Source organism: Sminthopsis crassicaudata, chromosome 1 (assembly GCF_048593235.1).
Source record: "Sminthopsis crassicaudata isolate SCR6 chromosome 1, ASM4859323v1, whole genome shotgun sequence".
NCBI lineage: Eukaryota > Metazoa > Chordata > Mammalia > Dasyuromorphia > Dasyuridae > Sminthopsis > Sminthopsis crassicaudata.
In genome coordinates, this window is record NC_133617.1 from 404129773 (window position 1) to 404149904 (window position 20132).

Genomic DNA, 20132 nt, shown 5'->3' on the forward strand with positions numbered 1-20132 from the left:
ATTGGTAATGATGCAAATTCTTTGAGAAACTCAATTTAAAGAATTAAAATTTCCCCCAATATTCTACGTTCCTTCTATTCTTGCCTACATAGGTTTTATTCATACAAGAAAAGTTTAAGTTAAAATAATTGAAACTATGCTTCAACAGTGCTCTATCTTTTTTCCACTGGGTTTCTTTGAAATTCCTGACCTTTTGTTCTTTCAAGTGAACTTTATTAATTTTTTTCTAATTCAGTAAGGTAATCTTTTACTAATTTTTGGGATAATATTGAATAAATAAGTTAGTCAAAATTGGCATTTTAAAAATTCTATTGACTTACTCTTCACATAAATAGTTAGATATAAACATTTGGAAGAATATGAAGTACTCATAGATAGACTGAACTAATAAATAACAATTCTATCTAAATTAACCCATTTATTCAATGTCATACCAGTCAAATTGACAAAAAATTACTTTATAGAACTAGAAAAAATAATAACAGAATTCATCTGGTCTAGAATATCAAATAAAAAAAAATGCAAAGGAAGGTGACTTAACTGTACTGGATCTAAAATTATATTATAAAGCAGTGATCATCAAAACCATTTGTTGTTGGCTAAGAAATAGAATACTTCATCAGTGGAATTCACTTACTATAGTAATCTAGTGTTTGATAAACCCAAAGATTCAAGCTTCTGGGATAAGAACTCACTGTCTGACAAAAATTGTTGGAGAAATTAGAAAACAGTATAATAGAAACTATGCATTGACCAACACCTAACACCCTATACTAAAATAGGTCAAAATGGGTTCATGATTTAAACATAAAGAGTTACTATACTATAAAGAAATTAGAAGAACAAATGATAGTTTGCCTCTCAAATCTGTGAAGAAGGAAGGAATTTATGGCCAAAGAAGAGGTAGAGAACATTATGAAATGCAAAATGGATAATTTTGATTATATTAAATTAAAAAGGTTTTGTCCAAATAAAACCAATGCAGCCAAAATTTAGAAGAGGAACAGAAAACTGGGGAAAATTTTTTTAAATTCAAGGGTTCTGATAAAGGCCTTTCTTCTAAAATATATAGAGAATTGACTCAAATTTATAAGAATGCAAGCCATTCTCCAATTGATAAATGGCCAAAAAATATGAACAAACAATTTTCAAATGAAGAAATTAAAGACATTAATATGTTGGTAGAATTGTGAAATGATCCAACCATTCTGAAGAGCAATTTGGAACTATGCTGAAAGGGCTATCAAATTGTCCAGCCCTTTTTGTAGTAGCAAGAAATTGGAAACTGAGTGAAGGTCCATCAGTTGGAGAATGGCTGAATAAGTTATGGTATATGAATATTATGGAATATTATTGTTCTATAAGAAATGATGAGCAGGATAATTTCAGAGAGGCCTGGAGAGACTTACATGAACTGATACTGAGTGAAATGAGCAGAACCGTGATGGATTTGGCTCTTTTAAACAAAGAGATGATTCAAGGCAATTCCAATAGACTTGTGATGGAGGGAGTCATCCACATCCAGAGAGAGAACTATGGAGATTGAATATAGATCAAAGCATAGTTTTTTTCATTTTTGTTGTTTGCTTGTTTTTTTCTAATTTTTTTGTCATTTTTTTCCTTTTGATCTATTTTTTTTTACAGCATGACTACTATAGAAATGGGTTTAGAATATTTGCACATATTTCACCTAAAATATTTATATTTTTATGCATGAACAAGCTATTTAGATATTACTTCCAACTTGTTTGAGATCATGATTACTATGTTTGCTTTTTAAAAAATTTTAATTTTTTTTATTATAGCTTTTTATGTACAAGATATATGCATGGGTAATTTTTCAACATTGACAATTGTAAAACCTTTTGTTCTAATTTTTCCCCTCCTTCCCCCCACCTCCTCCCCCAGATGGCAGGTAGACCAATACATGTTAAATATGTTAAAGTCTATGTTAAATACAATATATGTATACATGTCCATACAATTATTTTGCTGCATAAGAAGAATCGGACTTTGAAATAATGTACAATTAACGTGTGAAGGAAATAAAAAATGCAGGCAGACAAAAACAGAGGGATTAGAAATTCTACGTAGTAGTTCACACTCATTTCCCAGAGTTCTTTTCCTGGGTGTAGTTGGTTCTATTCATTATTGAACAAATGGAACTGATTTGGTTCATCTCATTGTTGAAGAGAGCCATGTTCATCAGAATTGATCATCATATAGTATTGTTGTTGAAGTATATAATAATCCAAATTGGATGGACCTGCTCTTTTCACTCAGCATCAGTTCATGTAAGTCTCTCCAGTCCTTTCTGAAATCATCCTGTTGGTTATTTCTTACAGAACAATAGTATTCCATGACATTCATATACCACAATGTATTTAGCCATTCTCCAATTGATGGGCATCCACTTAGTTTCTAGTTTCTAGCCACTACAAAGAGGGCTGCCACAAACATTTTTTATGCTTGCTTTTTAAAAAAAAAAAACTAAGTCCCACTCTTTTAATTTTATCTTTATAGTATTTCCTGAAAGCAACATATTGTTGAAATCAAATTTCTGTTCTACTATTGTTAAAGTTTTATGAATAAATTCATCCCATTCACATTCTAAGTTACAATTTTTTTTTTTTTTAATTTTTTTTTTTTTAAATTTTTTATTTTATTTTATAATTATAACATTTTTGACAGTACATATGCATGGGTAATTTTTTACAACATTATCCCTTGCACTTACTTCTATTCAGATTTTTTCCCTTCCTCCCCCAACCCCCTCCCCCAGATGGCAAGCAGTCTTATATATGTTAAATATATTACAGTATAATTTAGATACAATATATGTGTGTAGAACCGAATTTTTTGTTGCACAGGAAGAATTGGATTCAGAAGGTAAAAATAACAGTTTACATTCATTTCCCAGTGTTCCTTTTCTGGATGTAGCTGGTTCTGTCCATCATTAATCATTGGAATTGGATTAGCTCTTCTCTATGTTGAAGAAATCCACTTCCATCAGCATACATCCTCGTACAGTATCATTGTTGAAGTGTATAATGATCTTCTGGTTCTGCTCGTTTCACTCAGCATCAGTTGATGTAAGTCTCTCCAAGCCTCTCTGTATTTCTCCTGTTGGTCATTTCTTATAGAACAATAATATTCCATAACATTCATATACCATAGTTTACCCAACCATTCTCCAATTGATGGACATCCATTCATCTTCCAGCTTCTAGCCACTATGAAAAGGGCTGCCACAAACATTTTGGCACATACAGGTCCCTTTCCCTTCTTTAGTAGTTCCTTGGGGTATAAGCCCAGTAGTAGTATGGCTGGGTCAAAGGGTATGCACATTTTGATAACTTTTTGGGCATAATTCCAGATTGCTCTCCAGAATGGTTGGATTCTTTCACAACTCCACCAACAATGCATCAGTGTCCCAGTTTTCCCACAGCCCCTCCAACATTCATCGTTATTTGTTCCTGTCATCTTAGCCAATCTGACAGGTGTGTAATGATACCTCAGAGTTGTCTTAATTTGCATTTCTCTGATCAATAGTGATTTGGAACACTCTTTCATGTGAGTGGAAATAGTTTTAATTTCATCATCTGAAAATTGTCTGTTCATATCCTTTGACCATTTATCAATTGGAGAATGGCTTGATTTCTTATAAATTAAAGTCAATTCTCTGTATATTTTGGAGATGAGGCCTTTATCAGAACCTTTAACTGTAAAAATTTTTTCCCAATTTGTTACTTCCCTTCTAATCTTGTTTGCATTAGTTTTGTTTGTGCAGAAACTTTTTAATTTGGTGTAATCAAAATGTTCTATTTTGTGATCAATAATGGTCTCTAGTTCTCCCTTGGACACAAACTCCTTCCTCCTCCACAAGTCTGAGAGGTAAACCATCCCATGTTCCTCCAATTTATTTATGATTTCGTTCTTTATGCCTAAATCTTGGACCCATTTTGATCTAATCTTAGTATGTGGTGTTAAATGTGGGTCCATGCTTAGTTTCTGCCATACTAATTTCCAGTTTTCCCAGCAGTTTTTGTCAAATAATGAATTCTTATCCCAAAATTTGGGATCTTTGGGTTTGTCAAACACTAGATTGCTATTTTTATTCACTATCTTGTCCTGTGAACCTAACCTATGCCACTGATCAACTAGTCTATTTCTTAGCCAATACCAAATGGTTTTGGTGACTGTTGCTTTATAATATAGCTTTAAATCAGGTACACTTAGACCACCTTCCTCTGACTTTTTTTTCATTAGTTCCCTTGCAATTCTCGACGTTTTATTCTTCCATATGAATTTTGTTGTTATTTTTTCTAGGTCATTAAAATAGTTTCTTGGGAGTCTGATTGGTATAGCACTAAATAAATAGATTAGTTTGGGGAGTATTGTCATCTTTATTATATTCGCTCGGCCTATCCAAGAACATTGAATGTCTTTCCAATTATTTAAATCTGACTTTATTTTTGTGGCAAGTGTTTTGTAATTTTGCTCATATAATTCCTGACTCTCCTTTGGTAGATTATATTCCCAAATATTTGATACTATCGACTGTTATTTTGAATGGAATTTCTCTTTGTATCTCTTGCTGTTGGATTGTGTTGGTAATGTATAAAAATCCTGAGGATTTATGTGGATTTATTTTGTATCCTGCGACTTTGCTAAAATTCTGAATTATTTCTAATAGCTTTTTAGCAGAGTCTTTGGGGTTCTCTAAGTATACCATCATGTCATCCTAAGTTACAATTAACTTGTGAATTTTTCCTCCTGCCTATTTTTCCTCACTATTCTCATTCTAATTACCCTGTCCATCCTTATTCTTCTGCTTTACTTCTACCTGCTACCTTGCCCTCCTTTTCCTTACCCTACCCACCCTTCCAAAAGTTCCTTCCTTATCCTTTCCCACAAGACTATCCCCTTGCCCTCCTATTTCTTTTTGAATTTAGAAGACTTTTATGCCCTCCTATCTTTCTTTCCCCCCCCTTTCCTCTCTCCTTCCTCTTTCTCTTTTTGTTCATAGATATGTTGTTCCCTTGTTGAACCATTTGGTTTAATTTTCTTTATTTTCTTGCATTGCTCTTATTTTTTCCCCTACTTTTCCTCACTCTTATTTGATTTGTAAAGTCTTAGAGAAACGCACACAATGGAAGATCTGAGGTTTACTTCATACCATTATATTGGCAAAAATTATCAAAAAAAAGAAAAGAAAAGAAAAAAGAAAGAAAGAAAAAGAAAAATGATAAATTTTAGAGGGGCTGTAGGAAAACATTAATGCCCTCCTGATAGACCAAGTATATTATGGAAACCAATTGGAATTCCAAAAAAATAACTAGGGCAACAACATTCCCTTTGACTTCATTATACTACTGGTAGGTATTTCTCAAAGGTATCAAAGATGAAAAGGTCCCAAATGTACAAAATGTATTAAAAATTTTTATAGCAAGCAGCTCTTTTTGTTGTGACAAAAAATTGGAAACTATCCATCACGTAGAGAATGGCTTAACAAATTGTGGTATATAAATGTAATGGAAAATATTTTGCGATTAAAAAATGGTAGAAGCAGGGGAGGATAATTTTATATGGAAAAACTTTGAACTGGTGTAGAGTGGATTTGGCAAAACCAGTACAACTTATAATAACAATATTATAAAAATGAGTAATTTTGAAGACATGAAATTATGTAAAATTGAATCAGCAACACCAAGAAAATAATATATACGATAATCATAACTTTTGTTTTTATAGTGATAATTAAGTGTGCCATCCACATCCTAATATAGACATGTGGATTCCGTATACAGAAGGAAACAAATTGTTTTTGACACAGCCAATGAGCAAATCTGTTTCGCCTAACTATATTTGTTACAAAGATTTTGCTTTTGTTTTTTTCCAGTGGGGTAAAGAGTGGGAGGGAGGAAGAATGGGTTTCTGTACATTTAAAAAATCAATTAAAAATAGAAAACACTCCAAAATAAAAGGAAAATCAGTAGTAACAGGAAAAGTCTATAAACAAGAAATACATTTCATCTTGGCATGGAAAAATTAGGTAATGACTTTCTAAATACTCTGCCTGAATTTTCTTTCATATTTTCCTAGTCATTAACTAAATAGTACCACAGTTCCATGACTATTAGTGACATCCCTTTGCTACTGTCACAAAAATTCTTTGGTGATCATACCCACAGATGTAGGAACGTAGGGATCATTATCTCCCATTACTCTTCTCCATGGCAAATAATTAATGAACTGTTATTCTTGAGTCAATTCTCCTAGTTATTGCAATAATTACATTATTCTGAGTAATTAATAATAAATATATATAGATTTTTTGGTATTTTAAAATGGCTTTTTATTTTTAAAATATATGCAAAAATAGCTTTCAACACTCACCCCTACAAAACCTTGTGTTCCGATTTTTTTTCTCTCCCTCCTCACCTTTTCCTTTCCCCAGACAACAAGTAATCCAATATAGGTTAAACATGTGCAATTCTTTTAAACATATTCCCACATTTATCATGCTGCACAAGAAAAATCAGGTAAAAAGGGGAAAAATGAGAAAGAAAAAAACAGGCAAGCAACACAACAAAAAAGGTGAAAATGCTATGTTGTGATTCACATTCAGTCTCCATAGTCTTCTTTCTGGATGAGGATGGCACTTTCCATCACAAGTCTATTGGAATTGGCTAAATCACTTCAAATGAGCCAAGTCCATCACAGTTGATCATTGTATAAACTTGCTGTGTAAAATCTTCACTTAGTTCTACTCCCTTCTCTCAGCATCAGTTCATGTAAGTCTTTCCAGGTTTTTTGAAATCAGCCTGCTTATCATTTCTTATAAAACAATAATAGTCCATTACATTCATGTATTTACTGTAACTTATTCAGCCATTCCTGAACTGATGGGCATCCACTCAGTTTCCAGTTCCTAAGCACAGGTTTTTCCTTTTTTTTTTTTTTTTTTTTTTTTTAAGTAAATTCATAGTTTTATAAAATAAATGTTGAATTGAGCTTTTTGGTTTTTATTAGTCTCCTACTTTATAACATGTTGTTATTAGTAATAGACATTTATATACTACTTTAAGATTTGCCAAGGCGGGGCGTAGCCAAGATGGCAGAGAGGACACACACATTTTTCTGAACTTTCCTGCTTCCCTCACACTATTTACAAAATTCAGTCTCTGAATTAGTACTTCACTGCAGAACCCACAAATATTGGGAGTACAACACATTATCAACAGAAAATAATCTTGAAGTTCACCAGAAAAGGTCTGTTTTTGCTTGCATACACAGGTGCAGGAGAAGATTAAAAAAGCTAGAAAAAGAGCAAATTAAAAACCCCCAATCAAACACTAAACTTGAAATTCTAAAACTAAAATGAGAGATTAATAAAATTGAAAGTAAAAAACTATTGAATTAATAAATAAAACTAAGAGGTGGTTCTATGAAAAAAAACAACAAAATAGATAAACCCTTGGTAAATTTTATTAGAAAAAGAGGAAAATTAAATTGTTAATCTTAAAAATGAAGAGAGAACTTTTACTAATGAAGAGGAAATTAGAGCAATAATTAGGAGTTACTTTGCCCAACTTTTTGCCAATGAATTTGATAACTTAAATGAAATGGATGAATATCTTCAAAAAATTTAGGTTGCCTTAGATTAACAGAGTAAGAAGTAAATTGGCTAAATAGTCCCATTTTAGAAAAAGAAATAAAACTATTAATCAACTCCCTAAGAAAAAATCCCCAGGACCAGATGGATTTATATGTGAATTCTACCAAATATTTAAAGAACAATTAACTGCAATGCTATATAAACTATTTGAAAAAATAGGGAATGAAGGAGTCCTACCAAATTCCTTTTATGACACAGACATGGTACAATACCTAAACAAGGTAGTATGAAAACAGAAAAAGAAAATTATAGATAAATCTCCCTAATGAATATTGATACAAAAATCTTAAATTAAATATTAGCAAAAAGATTACAGAAAATCATCCCCAGCATAATAAACCATGACCAAGTAGGATTTATACTAGGAATGCAGGCTGATTCAATATTAGGAAAACTATTAGCATAATTGACTATATCAATAACCAAATTACCAAAAACCATGTGATCATCTCAAAAAATGCAGAAAAAAGTATTTGATAAAATCCAACATCCATTCCTATTAAAAACACTAGAGAGTATAGGAATAAGTAGACTTTTCCTTAAAATAGCATCTATTTAAGACCATCAATAAGCATTATATGTAATGATGATAAACTGGAGCCATTCCCAGTAAAATCAGGAGTGAAACAAGGTTTTCCACTATCACCATTACTATTCAATATAGTATTAGAAATGCTAGCTTCCACAATAAAAGATGAAAAAGAGATTGAAGGAATTAGAGTAGGTAATGAGGAAACCAAATTATCACTTTTTGCAGATGATATGATGGTATATTTAGAGAACCCCAGAGATTCTACTAAAAAGCTATTTGAAAAAAAAAGCTATTTGAAATAATTCATGACTTTAGCAAAGTTGCAGGATACAAAATAAATCTACATAAATCATCAGCATTTTTATACATCACTAACAAAATCCAACAGCAGAAGATACAAAGAGAAATTCCATTTAAAATAATTGTCAATAGTATAAAATATCTGGGAATCTATCTGTCAAGGGAAAGTCAGGAACTATATGATCAAAAGTACAAAACACTTTCCACACAAATAAAGTCAGAGCTAAACAATTGGAAAAATATTAAGTGCTCTTGGATAGATCGGCGAATATAATAAAGATGGCGATACTACCTAAACTAATCTATTTATTTAATGTTATACCAATCAGACTCCCAAGAAACTTATTTTAATGACCTAGAAAAAAATTACAACAAAATTCATATGGAAGAACAAAAGGTCAAAAATTTCAAGGGAACTAATGAAAAAAAAAATCAAATGAAGGTGGCCTAGTTTTACTTGATCTAAAACTATATTATAAAGCAGCAGTCACCAAAACCATTTGGTATTGGCTAAGAAATAAATTAGCTGATCATTGGAATAGGTTAGGTTCACAGAACAAAATAGTCAATAATTACAGCAATCTATCTTTGACAAACCCAAAGACCCCAACTTTTGGGATAAGAATTCACTATTTGACAAAAACTGCTGGGAAAATTGGAAATTAGTATGGCAGAAACTAGGCATTGATCCATACTTAACACTGTACATCAAAATCAGGTCAAAATGGGTTCATGATCTAGGCATAAAGAAGGAGATTATAAATAAATTATAAGAACATAGGATAGTTTACCTCTCAGACCTGTGCAAGAGGAAGGAATTTATGACCAAAGAAGAACTAGAGATCATTATTGATTACAAAATGGAAAATTTTGATTATATCAAGTTAAAAAGCTTTTGTACAAACAAAACTAATGCAAACAAGATTAGAAGGGAAGCAATAAACTGGGAAAACATATTTATAGTTAAAGGTTCTGATAAAGGCCTCATTTCCAAAATATACAGAGAATTGACTCTAATTTATAAGAAATCAAGCAATTGTCCAATTGATAAATGATCAGAGGATATGAACAATTTTCAGATGATGAAATTGAAACTATTTCTACCCATATGAAAATGTGTTCCAAATCATTTTTTTTTCCAAATCATTATTGATCAGAGAAATGCAAATTAAGGCAACTCTGAGATATCTGAGATACTACTGTCAGATTGGCTAAGATGATAGGAAAAGAAAGTGACAAATGTTGGAGGGGATGTGGGAAACCTGGGACATTGATACATTGTTGGTGGAGTTGTGAACAGATACAACCATTCTGGAGAACAATTTGGAACTATGCTCAAAAAATTGTCCAACTGTGAAGTATTACTACTGGGCTTATATCCCAAAGAGATATTAAAGAAGAGAAAGGGACCCACATGTGCAAAAATGTTTGTGGTAGCCCTTTTTGCAGTGGCTAGAAACTAGACATTGAATGGATGCCCACCAATTGGAGAATGGCTTAATAAATTGTGGTATATGAATATTATGGAATATTATTGTTCTGTAAGAAATGACCAGCAGGATGAATACAGAGAGGCCTGGAGAAACTTACATGAACTGATGCTGAGTGAAATGAGCAGAACCAGGAGATCATTATACACTTCAGCAGCAATACTGTATGAGGAAGTGGCTCTCTTCAACAATGAGAGGATCCAAATTAGTTCCAATTGATCAGTAATGAATAGAACCAGCAATACACAGCAAAAGCACACTGGGAAATGAGTGTGGATCACAACATAGCATTTGCACTCTTTCTGTTATTGTTTGCTTGCATTTTTGTTTTACTTCCCAGATTATTCTTACTTTCTTTTTAAATCTGATTTTTCTTATGTAGCAAGACAACTGTACACATGTGTATACATATATTGTATTTAACATATACTTTAACATGTATGGGACTACCTGCCATCTAGGGGAGGAGGGAAGGAGGGGAAAAGTTGGAACAGAAGTTTTTGCAAGGGTCAGTGTTGAAAAATTACTCCTCTATATGTTTTGTCAATAAAAAACTATAATAAAAAAATTTTGCCAAGTACTTTATATGCAGTTTTTCATTTGAACTCAAAACTATCCTTTAGAACGAGCATTATAAATAGCATCCCTATCTTAGAGAGAAGGAAAATGCAGCTCACAGAAAGGATGGATCTTGTCCATGATTATACAAGTAGTATAATGTCAGTGGGAGGATTTAAACATAGGGCTTCCTAATTCCAAATCTAACACTTTTTTTAAAAAAAGATATTATTCTTTCTCTAAGACAATTCTGGTCCACACTTTTCTAGTCCTTTTAAGTTGGTTATTCTTTTTTTTTTTTTTTTTTTTTTAATTCATTTTTCCAAATTTTCCCCTCCCTCCCTCCACTCTCTCCCCCCATGGCAGGTAATCCCATACATTTTACATGTGTTACAATATAACCTAGATACAATATATGTGTGTAAATACCATTTTCTTGTTGCACATTAATTATTAGCTTCCGAAGGTATAAGTAACCTGGGTAGATAGACAGTAGTGCTAACAATTTACATTCACTTCCCAGTGTTCCTTCTCTGGGTATAGTTATTTCTGTCCATCATTGATCAACTGGAAGTGAGTTGGATCTTCTTTATGTTGAAGATTTCCACTTCCATCAGAATACATCCTCATACAGTATTGTTGTTGAAGTGTATAGTGATCTTCTGGTTCTGCTCATTTCATTCAGCAACAGTTGATTTAAGTCTCTCCAAACCTCTCTGTATTCCTCCTGCTGGTCATTTCTTACAGAGCAATAATATTCCATAACCTTCATATACCACAATTTACCCAACCATTCTCCAATTGATGGACATGCATTCAAGTTGGTTATTCTTTAAGCAGAAAACCTTTACCCGGATTCCAAAGAAGGTTATATCCTCAATCATTTTGAATCTGGTGCTTTTCTTCAATCTCTCAAACTTTATGTCTTATTTATGATTTTAGTTTTTTCAAGATCCCAAGACATTTCATTTTTGAAAGACAATACTTCTATTTAGCCATTCATCTGTGTCCACAATTATTAACATGTTCACAAATAGTCAAACATTCATGTAGTAATGTGAGGTTAAATAGACAATAGACACTCTCAAGTAACTGGCCCCTTGAAATGAAGTCCAAATGGAATTCCGAAGCAATGTAAACTCTTTGGTCTTTAGTTAAAAACTATATGTGTCAAATGTTCTTTTAAAAAAAAAAAGTAAAAAAAGTTTTAGAAGTCTGAAAAAGAAAATCTCTTTTCTGAAAAGAAACCTGATCATCCTAAATTTTAGTACCTTTCCTCTATTGATTATTTCTGGTTTATCTTATATGTAGTTTATTTGTACTTTCCATTGTTAATTTATACTTTATTCCTCAGTTCCTCTTTATGTATTTTATGTGTATCCTTTTATATGTTGCCTCTCTATTAGAAAGTAAGTTCCTTGAAGAGAGAAATGTCTGACATCTTAAACAAAATCCTTAACAAATGTTTGTTGATTGAATGAGTTAGATTAGAATGCCCTAAGAATGCTCTTTTGCTAGTGAGGCATCTAATTTTGTTATGGAATGCTTTTAGTCTCCTAGTGTAGAAGAAACTTTCAACCTAAGAATTTTTTTATTGTTTTCAGTCAGTTGTGAAGCAAGATCGTTTACAGCTTTACTTTAGATAGGAATGTGTTTTGGATCTCTGACTAAAAAAAATTTAGCAAAGTTTATTGATATTATGATAAGGTTTGATTATAAAGAAATTTCACAAATCTATGGTGGTACTAATAGCAATGTGGAATACAACCAATAAATCTTCTGGAATGAATGAAGCAGAGGGAGTAGGGATGGGATTATATGCCAAGAATAAAGCACAATAAAAATTTTAACATTGGGACAAATTAGGAAACATTGTGGCAAAATTGGGCCCTGAGCAGGAGAATGGCTTCTCTTTGTATCTCTAATGTATTGGTTTCCTTTATGACTTTATCATCATTTAAGTGCAAAATGTCTGTGAGATTGAGTTTATATTTTGATGCCTTCTGGTTTCTGACCTTGTGGTCTGAAGTAAGCTGGGCTTCCACCAGGAGGCATCTGTCCTGAAATAATGCAGCTAGCATCTAATATAACAGTATGTCATTAAAACAGTGCCATTTGTTAAATATATCTTAGTGTGCAGTCCACATAAATTAAAACATAGCAATATTTTATTGTATTTTCAATTGAATTTTAAAAATATATAATTTGTAGATATATAAACTCTTAAACCTTTCTATTGGAATTTGTTTAATATCCATTGTTTTCGTGTAAAGTTTAATTTAAAACAGTAAGAACACATTTAAAATATTTCTAATTTGAAAGATTCTTTCCTTTTTTTCAAGCAATGTATTTATTTTATAGGAACAGAATTGCCTGGTCAGGTGATTTCTATTGCTGCTTCTACATTGGCCACATTTGCCATATCCATCACAGGATACGAACCTGGACAGGAAGAACATAATTCAGCCCAACAACCCACAGGTGACTGAACTGTGTAAGAATACAACATAAAATTATAACATCTTATGATCATATGTATGGAATTTATAAAATATCTTGACTTTTCTTCTTATTTTTCCATTTTAAAATCTTTTTTTCTTAGTCCTAATCTTATGGATGGATAGATGGATATTTGCATATCCATTCTTTTGTTCCATATCTACATTCTTATCTAATCACCCCCTCCCCTCCTCTTTTATGGTCTTTTCCTTTTTTCTATTTTTCTTCATTTTTGCTCTTTCCCCTTTTTATTTTGTCTTGTTAAAAAATGTTTAATAGATAAATTCTGAAATTTTCTTTGCTATCTTTTCTTTATGTCTCAGGGTTTTTCCCCCTCTCATCTGTATTTTTTCTATTCTGTTTTGTAATTGCTCATCTCCTTGGATTTTCTTTTTCTTCTTTACTCCTTTTTATCTGTTCACTCTTAATTTTTTTCCATCATTTTACCCTCCCTTCCATCTCTACCCATCTCTCATCATCTTCTGTGGATGTCTTCTCTTTACCTGTTTTTCTTTTAGAATGGGGAAGGGGATTTTATTGTTGATATTTCTGTGAAGCTAATGATTCTGTTGATTCTTAACTATAGTGAGTTTCCCTAGTGGTCCACTTGGAGCTTTGGCAACATCATAATTTCTGCTTCCTGGACTTAGACAGACATATACTGGTTCTTCTATCCAGAACTCTTGATTCTTCCACTTGTGTTTTTCACTGTAGCCTAGACCTAAGTACTTATGAAGGAGAATTAGAGTTTTGAGACATTTGGGGACCAATTATAGCTTTCAGAGCACCAACAGAAGGGCTCTACAGGACCAGACAATTCTGACCCCAAAGCCTACACAGCAATCTCTGTGGCTATAGAAAGAAAAGTCCATTATCATTAAAAAATATAGAATATAAAAAGAAAGTAACTCAGGTGGTCAGTATAGTGGTTGATCCTTTGAAGAGGACCAAAATGACATCACTTTATGGAGTCAAGTTAGATCATGTCCAGCTCTGACTTATCAGACAATATGAGCTTGGAATCAAACAATATGAGCATTTGGGGTGGATTCTTTAAATTTGCACATTTCGGAGTTTCTTCTCAGATCCCTCCCTTCTCTGAGGAGGACAGCACCTTCTTTCATGAGGGCACGCCATGCTGGGCAATCCTGTGCCAGGGTTTCCCATGTTGTGTAATCAGTTTTAAAGTTCTTAAGAGAAACCTTGGAGTGTCTTTGTACTGCTTCTTCTGATCACTATTTGATCACTTGCCCTGTGTGAATTTTCCATAAAATTGTATTTTTGGCAAAGCTAAATTTGGCATTTGAATAATGGGGCCAGTCCATTGCTCTCCACAGTAGAGTTGGAATGTTGGTAGTTTAGTTTGAGAAAGGACCTCAATGTTTGGCATCTTATCCTGCTGGGTCATCTTCAGAATCTCCCTAAGACAGTTCAGATGGAGGCGATTCAGTTTCCTGGCATGTCTAAGTTTCAGAAGTACACAGCAATTTCACAGGGCATATAGCAGCCCTGTAGATCTTCAGTTTGGCAATCAGTCAGATACTTCTCCTCTCCCACACTTTCCTTCAGAGACTCTCAAACACTAAGCTAGCTCTGGCAATGCATGTGTCAACTTCATTGTCATTGTGGACATCCCTGGTAAGTATAGCGAAGAGGAAGAAACAGCATTGCCATTCCTAGTTCCGATTGCCTGCCTGTTCCAACAGCCATCCTCTGACATCTTTATGACTAGGGGCTATTCTTGGTCTTGGTCCTTAGTTTTCTCTAAAAGCAGGTTGGGTTAGAGGCCTTTGAGTAACCATGATCCTAGGATTCACTGGTCCCTATTTTGTAATCCCATTTCCCTCCACCCCTTTGGGCAGATGTAGGAGGAAGTTTTGACAGTTTCCTAGCTCCTTGCTCATGGCAGAAGGGATTGCCACAGAGGTTACTTTTGGTGAGCAGGAATATGGAATCCTCACAGAGTGACTTCTTAGTAGTAGTATATGGGATTGGATGTCAGAGTCCCATATCATCATAATCACATAGGAGATACCCTCAAGAAACATGCAAAATACATCTTCCTAGTCACCTTGAGATCACCAACATTAACACAAAGAGAAAGGAAAAGATGAAGGATCCCATTCTACCCCAGTCTTGTTCTCAGCAATACTCCTACTACACTGTTCCTCCTCCCCCTTCCTCATATCCAGCTGCTTTATACCGCGTTATTTATTTATTTACTTACTTACTTATTTAACAGCAGTATCTCATTGCTGATCCATTAGGGCAAAAGTGCCAATGTACTTCATCATGAAGTTTTCAGTGTTGGCTATTCCAGTTTCATTCTTTCACCTTTATGTCAATTGCTTGTTTTCCTTCTTGTGATGATAGCCCTTTGAAATGTAGAGTAATCAGAGGCCTTCTGGGTACCTTCAGGAGACCAATAATCAACCTATTCTTTATCCATTCTCTCTATCTCCAAAACATACTCTTTTTAAAATTCAAAGAAGGGATGGTGGACATATCTGGGCCAGTAGAAAAAGCTTGGGTACAGTTAGGTTTTTAATTGGGCTAGGCAAGAATAATAAGGATGGTTTGAGCAGGAGCTATTAAAGATAGCTGTTGGTAGTGGGTCAGAGGAGTGGGCAAGGTTTTGGCAAGTTATTTGTATGTGAACTAAGAGCTACCTTACAGGTATTTAAATTAGTAATTTTTTTCCTTTAGGGAAAAGGCATAGTTAGAAAAACTTATCCTTTTACAGATCATACAATAAAACCATGCCTTATTTGAATGTCTGGTTAGGGAAAATCTTTTTGGATAGAAAGATGTTTGTAATATTTTAACTTTTAACAATATATTTACCATTTTTACACTTAAACTAATTAGAAATTTGAATTTTTTTTACTTATAATCCAGATTTTTTTCTTTTTAATTCAACCCTACTTTATGCAAAGCTTTGTGTTACTGAAAATAAAAAAATTAAATGGCAATAATCTCTATCCTCATAGAGCTTTAACTTTACTTGAGAGTAGGGAGACATATAATGTATATGCATATAAGCAGATGTAAAGATATTTTAAAAGGGAGAAAGTAATAACAAATGGAGGAGTCAATTATTTTCAGATGTTGGAGATCCCATATGCAAAGACATGAAAAGATTTATTTTTTGTCTTCAGAGATAATTAAGTTTTTTATAATTTAATGCTGATTCTTTTTTAAAAAATTAATTATATTTCACTCTTTGTCCTGAGGGATATGACAGGTACTACATTTAAGAAAACTTTTAATAATTTTACATTAAATTTTTATGGTCCTTTATCTCTTAAAAAATAATTACAGTTAAAATGAAGTGTAAGAGAAAAAAAGCCTATATAATGTTATATGATAAACTGTGAGATCTTTAGGGATTCCATTTATATCGGAGGCAGATTTGTCAAAGTTCATACTCCTGATTACTACATCAGTCAAGCATTCTTATCACTATGGTTTGGAAGGCATGACTTAACAACAGGATTACAATATCCTCTACTTAGAAATTCATATGTTGTAATGTTCTTCTCTAGATTATAATGTTCTCTGGGAGCAGGTTTCCAAATGCAGCCAGGAGTTAAAGTCCAGATCCTTTATTGTGTCCTTCAAAGTCTTGAATCTTTTCCTGGGGCCTGTTTAACTTTAGTAGAAGCCTGTCTCTTTCTTTGGTTCCAAGAGCTCGTGCTACTAGTCCTTTGTCTCTGCCAGCTTCAGCCTCTCATCTTCCCAATGTCTCCATCCAGCACAAAGGTGGAAGTTGGAATGAATTTGATTCTGCCTCCAAGAGAGTGGGATTATGGGCTTCTGACTTGTGAATCTCCTGGAAGTCCAAGAGTGGGCTTGTCGATTTCTGTGGGCTTGTGGCTATGGCCCTAAGAGCTTCTTGCTTATATTTCTGCCTGACTTATGAATCTCCTCCTTATATATGCTCTCCAAAGGTGTGAAGTCTAATAAGTACTAAGTACATAATCACTTAGCACCTTGTTTCAAGTTCTGGCTCATAATATCTCCCATTTTCTTTTGATTTAGAACATAAGGTGGTCATGACCTCCCTGACTTCTCAAGGAGGTGAGAACCCCCAAAAAGAAGGTGATCACGCCTTCCCTGACTTATCAAAAAAGGAATGAAAACACCATAAAAAGAAGGTGGTCACACCCTCCCTGACTTCTCAGGAAGGGAATTGAAAACACCAAAGGAAATGGGAAATCAAATCAGATTAGCGAGTTTCTGAAGGGGCTCACTTGAAACAGGTATACATAAATCCATCAATATGGGAGGAATTACACATAATTACATAAATTACATAAGCATATAGCAATATAACACAGGCTAGAAGTGATATAACAAATAATATGAATCAACATGAGGATTTATACATGTCCATAAGTCCTAGAAATAGTCCAAAAGGAATCTCTTGTCCATTAGTTCATGTGCCAGGAATCCAATAATTCCTGCAAGTTTTGAAGTCCTACAATAATCTCATCTTGTGTTAGGGAACCCAATGATTACTGATGGTTTTCAAGTCCTGCAACAATCTCTATCAACAATTTTTCATCTCAAGGAATCCAATGATTTTTGCTGCTTTTTGATTCCTGCTGCTTTTCAAGTCCTGCAACAGTCTTATCTTGTGTTAGGGAATCCAATGATTCCTGCTGGTTTTCAAGTTCTGCAACTGTCTCATTATCAACCATGCTCTTTCAGTGTCAAATATTTCTTAGATCTTCTCCTTTGTTTTGAGGTTTTTCTCTTTTTCTGTCTCTCCCTAAGTGCTTGTTGCCACCCATCTGTTTCCTTCTCTGTCTGTAAAAATACAAGCAAACCCTCTCTCCCAGGCAGTTAACCTATCTAGTCCCTTCTATTCACTTTTGGGATTTCTCCTCATTACCTGGCAATTATATTGAAGCTGTTTGCACTGGACACTAACCTGTTGGTTTAAAAGGCCTGTATTGTCCCCAATTGTAATCCCTTTCTGCCATCTGATTGCTTTTTGGCTGATAAATCACATCAGAGTCCTGACCTTCTAAAGACTCTCTGGGTGTAAATTCAGTTGCTATTATGCCCCACCTGTCTTTAGTATTTTATCTTGGAGTTGGGCTCCGCCTCTCATTTCCCTGGGCCAGTCTACGTTCTGAGGCCTAGTGGAAGCCCTTGTGGCATTTTGGACATGGGGTTTTAGGTCTTCTCTCAACCTTTCTTCTCACTCTGTCTCTTTGCTTACACTGAGCTCTTAGATGTCCAACTTTTCCACATTGAAAACATTGACGACTCTCTCTAGAAGTCCCTTGCCAAGAGGGACTTTGTCTTCCCATGTTCAGCATGGTCTGGGTATAATAAGCATTTGTGCCCACTGTGGCACAGCATCTTATGATCTCCTCTAAAGAAACATCTTTGTGTAATCCCCATATAATTCTTTTGCAAATCTCATATTGGCATTTCCCTTAGCCAGTTGTCTTATCATTATTTCTGTAGCTTCATTTTCTCCAATGATTCTTGTGATAGCTATTTGCAAACGTCCCACAAAATCTGCAAAGGGTTCATTGGGACCTTGTTTTATTTTTGTGAAGGCTTTACCTTCATCTTTTTCTGGGAGAGAACTCCAAGCTTTTATTGCAGCCTCAGAAATTTGTTCATACACTGTTATGGAATAATTAATCTGTGCTGAATTCTCTCCATACTGACCTTCACCTGATAGTTGGTCAAAAGTGACTTGTACATTAACTCCTGTTTGCCTGTTGTATCTGGCTTAAATCCTACATAATTCATACTACTCCGAAAGCCACAACAAGTTTTGTCCAGGTTCTAAACATGTCCTTGCTATGGATTTCCAGTCACTGGGGGTTAGGACTTCATAAGCCAAACTATCTAGTAACATCTTAACATAAGATGATGTGGCCCCATAAAGAGTACAACCTTTTTTCAAATCCTTAATATTTTCCAGATCAAAAGGAGTGTATCTTCTCCTTTTTTGACCTGAAGAGTCAATCTCTTCAGTCACAGGGTATGCATGTATTAAATCAGATACATCCTGTCCTTCATTTTTTGCTTTAACCAATGCTTTTTGTAATCTTGTCATAGGCTGCTTAATAGGTAGTTCTGCCTCCCCCTCCTTCTTCTCCATCCACCCATGAAGGGTTAATTTTGAGGGAGGTAGATCAGGGGATTGGAAATGATCTAATTTCTCCTGCTGTGAATTCTTATCTGATTGTTCATCTTTTTCACCTAGTTTAGTTGGCACCTCCCCCTCCTGTTCTTTCTTCTTTTTCCTTATTCTATAACTTATATAATTTCCTAAAGCCAGTTGTTTTAAATTGTATGTATTAAGTGTATCTTCGGAAATTGAGTCAGGTCCATTTTTATTGTAGTATTGACAGAGTTGCTCTCCTACTAATTTCCACTCCTCTGGATCCAATTTTTTCCCATAGAAAACCAAGGAGATGTGTACTGCACAGTTTCTAAAAGTTCAGTGATCTGCTCTCAAATTATAATCAAACCTTGACTTTTCATAACCCTAACAATGCTCTCTTCACATTTTCCTTGAAGAGAAACAGAATATCTAAATATCTGCCCCATTTCAGCTGAAATTCTACTTTAGCTCTTTAACAAAGTTTCCTTGTTGTACTCACCCTAATTTCTGGGTCACAGATGAAGGTTCTTGGTCCTACATTCAGGCGCCAAAATGTGATGTTCTCTTCTCTAAAGTGTAATGTTCTCTAGGAGCAGGTTTCTTGGGAGCTTCTGGAGGCAGCTTCCTTTCAGTGCAAAGTAATAATTACCCCAAATGCAGCCAGGAGTTAAAGTCCAGATCCTTTATTGTCTCCTTCAAAGTCTTGAATCTTTTCTTGGGGCCTGGTTCCAAGAGCTCATGCCACTAGTCCTTTGTCTCTGCCAGCTTCAGCCTCTCATCTTCCCAATGTCTCCAGCCAACACAAAGGTGGAAGTTGGAATGAATTTGACTCTGCCTCCAAGAGAGTGGGATTGTGGGCTTCTGACTTGTGAATCTCCCAGAAGTCCAAGAGTGGGCTTGTGAATTTCTGTGGGCTTGTGGCTCTGGCCTTGAGAG

General features: G+C 34.2%; 1 protein-coding gene across 4 annotated transcripts in view; it reads left to right on the forward strand.

Moving 5' to 3' along the window:
• TMEM245 (transmembrane protein 245) overlaps positions 1-20132 on the forward strand; it is a 95977-nt gene that overhangs the window by 9729 nt on the left and 66116 nt on the right. For all 4 annotated transcript variants that reach the window (XM_074280060.1, XM_074280061.1, XM_074280062.1 and 1 more), the window contains exon 4: positions 12923-13042. In XM_074280060.1, the coding sequence (XP_074136161.1) occupies positions 12923-13042 (120 nt within the window). The remainder of the gene's footprint in view (positions 1-12922; positions 13043-20132) is intronic.